This window comes from Spinacia oleracea, chromosome 1, assembly GCF_020520425.1.
Source record: "Spinacia oleracea cultivar Varoflay chromosome 1, BTI_SOV_V1, whole genome shotgun sequence".
NCBI lineage: Eukaryota > Viridiplantae > Streptophyta > Magnoliopsida > Caryophyllales > Amaranthaceae > Spinacia > Spinacia oleracea.
Genome location: NC_079487.1, coordinates 90,189,162 through 90,192,053, shown reverse-complemented (window position 1 = coordinate 90,192,053; position 2,892 = coordinate 90,189,162). Strand labels below are relative to the sequence as shown.

The following is a 2,892-nucleotide window of genomic DNA, read 5'->3' as shown; positions in this document are numbered from 1 at the left end:
TATAATAAATAAAAAGAATTTAATGAAATAATATAGCTCAGACATATAAGATATTAACCTTTCAATGGGATACATCCATCTGTATTGCACTGGTCCACCAAGTTTAACCTCCTCCACTAAGTGAATCAACAAATGGACCATGATTGTAAAAAATGAAGGCAGAAACTCCTTTTCCAACTCACAAAGAGTTAAAATAATTCCATCTTGAAGACCATCTAAATCATCTAGATCAATACTGGTGGAGCACAACTTCTTGAAAAACGAAGATAATCTAGCCAACAAGTCAATCACCTTTGTAGCATTAGAAGCTCTTAAGGCGACGGGGAGGATATCTTGCATTAGAACATGGTTGTCATGACTCTTGAGGTTAATCAACTTCCTTTGCTTCATATTCACACAACTAGAAAGGTTGGATCCATATCCATCCGGAACTTTAAGTTTCTGCAAAACATTTAAGAACCTCTCTTTCTCCTCCGTAGACATAGAATAAGAAGCCGGAGGCATGTATTCGCTTCCATTATGATTGTATCAAGCCAAAGATGAGGCTTTATCCTCCAATGTTTAAGGGCTACTCGATCATCCCTACTATCTCTACTCTTATCATTACCTAGAAGAGTTCCCAAAATATTCTCAGACACATTTTTCTCAATGTGCATAACGTCTAAATTATGCCTTAGAAGATTATGCTCCCAATACACCAAATCATAAAATATGCTTCTTTTTGTACCATAAGAATTTTCATCTTGGACATCATTGTTATTATTGTTATCATTATGACCTCTTTGTCTACCTCTTTTTTTTGTGGTGCCTTCGAATTTCCATAAACATACTCGACCTTTTCTTGTTCCCTCAATATATCAGTCCCGCTAGGACGAGATGGAGCTTCACCCCACTCGTTAGTTCCGAACTTCTCACAAAACATGGAACCTTGAGCTCGATATGGGTGATCTGGCGGGTAACCATTTTCTATACATACAATAACATATCTTGCTCCCAAATCTATCAGAAGGTGTGAAATCTATGCATACTGGACATGCATTGTAACCTTTTGTGCTCAAACCAGAAAGCATTGAATAGGCAGGAAAGTCATTAATAGTCCAAAGCAAAGCCGCTCGCAAATTAAATTTCTCTCTACCAAAAGCATCAAAAGCTTCAACCCCCGTCCACAACAATTTTAATTGATGCACTAACGGTTGCAGATACACGTCAATATCAATTCCGGGACTTGTTTTTCCGGGAATAAGTGTGGATAAAATGAAAGAAGATGGTTTCATACATAACCATGGTGGAAGGTTATAAGGAATTGACATCACCAGCCACGTACTATAAGAGGTGTTCATTAAACGATAAGGATTAAACCCATCACTCGCAAGACCTAATCGAACACTGCGAGGGTCTAATGCAAAATCGCTATGACGCTCATCAAATGCTTTCCAAGCTAAGGCATCCGATGGATGCCTCAAAATCTTCTTATCATGTTCACCCAATCTCTCTGTATCATGCCATCTCATCTCTTCCGCTGTTTCTGATGACATGTAGATTCTTTTTAGCCTCGGGATAAGAGGAAAATATCGCATTACCTTAGCTGGCACACTTCTCTTCAATGTATTTGTATCTCCATCACTTACATCGCCACTCATACCCTTAGTTCTCTTCCACCTTGATGTACCACAAACATGACACTTGTCTTTCTCTAAAAATTCCCCCCAATACAACATACAATTATTCGGACAAGCATCAATCTTTTCATACCCAAGTCCCAATTCTTTTATCATTTTCTTACTGTAATAATAAGACGAGGGAAAATCAAGTATTTGAGGAAATGCATCTAAAATTAGCTTTAACAGCATATTAAAAGATTCAATAGACCAGTGATTCATACACTTCAAGTGAAACAAGTGTAAAAGAAAAGATAACTTTGAAAAATTGATACACCCCTCATATAATCTCTCCTCAGAAGCTTCAAGTAACTTCTTATATGTCGCATCTTCTTCTATTGTAGAATCATCATATTCAACATCTGTTTCATATGTCACTGGTTCCTCAATCCATTCATCATCCTCTTGTGCTTCAAAAGTTTGGCAATTGGGAGGCATATTAACACTAAAAGCTGATCTTAATAGTCCCCCCATATTATCTCGACCAATAAACCCACTTTGATTACCGGGGAATCCTTCACTAGTACTCCCTCCATCACTCTCAAACATACGCTGAACCATATCCCCTTTCCCATGAAAGATCCAATTCTTATAAGACTTATAAAACCCTTTAAACAAAATATGTCTCTCTACTTCATTTATCGGAAACCATTTATCCACCTTACAGTTCTTACATGGGCATCTAATTTTTCCTAGGACTAGATCTTGCTTGGCAAACTCAATGAATTGCATACATCCATCGATATATTTAGGGTGGCCAGTGGGTAGATCGATCCAACTTGTATCCATATCTATATGAAATAAATTTAGTAATAAGATAAATAAGTAATAATATAATTCATGTAATAGGAAATATTTTATAAGTGCGTACTAGAACGTTATGATCTTCCTTAGAACCTTCATATAGCATATAATTCAAATATGAAATAGTTAAAAATATAATTTACATAGGAGATTAATTAAGTGAAATATTAAAATTATGATGTCCGTCGTTCTTCATCGCCATTGAAATTCTTCCCTTCGATGAGGTTTTCTCTTTCTACAGTTCGTCAAATTTATAACCTATCTTATGCATATGTTCTTCTATTTTGTAAATGTAACCCTATAATTTACAATCAATTAATATAATGTAGTTATAATTTGTAATTTATAGGTGTTTCCTGAGAAAGAAGAAGATGAAGGTGTGGGTTAGTCTTTTTTTTTTTAATTAATGGTATAAGGTGTTATGTAAATA

General features: G+C 35.6%; 1 protein-coding gene across 1 annotated transcript; it reads right to left on the bottom strand.

Moving 5' to 3' along the window:
- Positions 1-568: 568 nt before the first annotated feature.
- On the bottom strand, positions 569-2,447 carry LOC130465506 (uncharacterized). Its single transcript, XM_056834290.1, has 3 exons — positions 1,046-2,447; positions 728-966; positions 569-607 (listed from the first exon to the last, which is right to left on the bottom strand). Exons 1-3 carry the CDS (start codon positions 2,445-2,447, stop codon positions 569-571), a joined length of 1,680 nt encoding a protein of 559 aa, XP_056690268.1.
- Between the last annotated feature and the right edge of the window lie 445 nt (positions 2,448-2,892).

Coding starts and splice junctions, on each gene's coding strand:
- LOC130465506 (XM_056834290.1), bottom strand. CDS start 2,447: ATGGATACAAGTTGGATCGATCTACCCACTGGCCACCCTAAATATATC. Junction 967..1,045: donor TTCTGGTTTGAGCACAAAAG/GTTACAATGCAT, acceptor TTGTATGTATAG/AAAATGGTTACCCGCCAGAT. Junction 608..727: donor CCAAGATGAAAATTCTTATG/GTACAAAAAGAA, acceptor GAACTCTTCTAG/GTAATGATAAGAGTAGAGAT.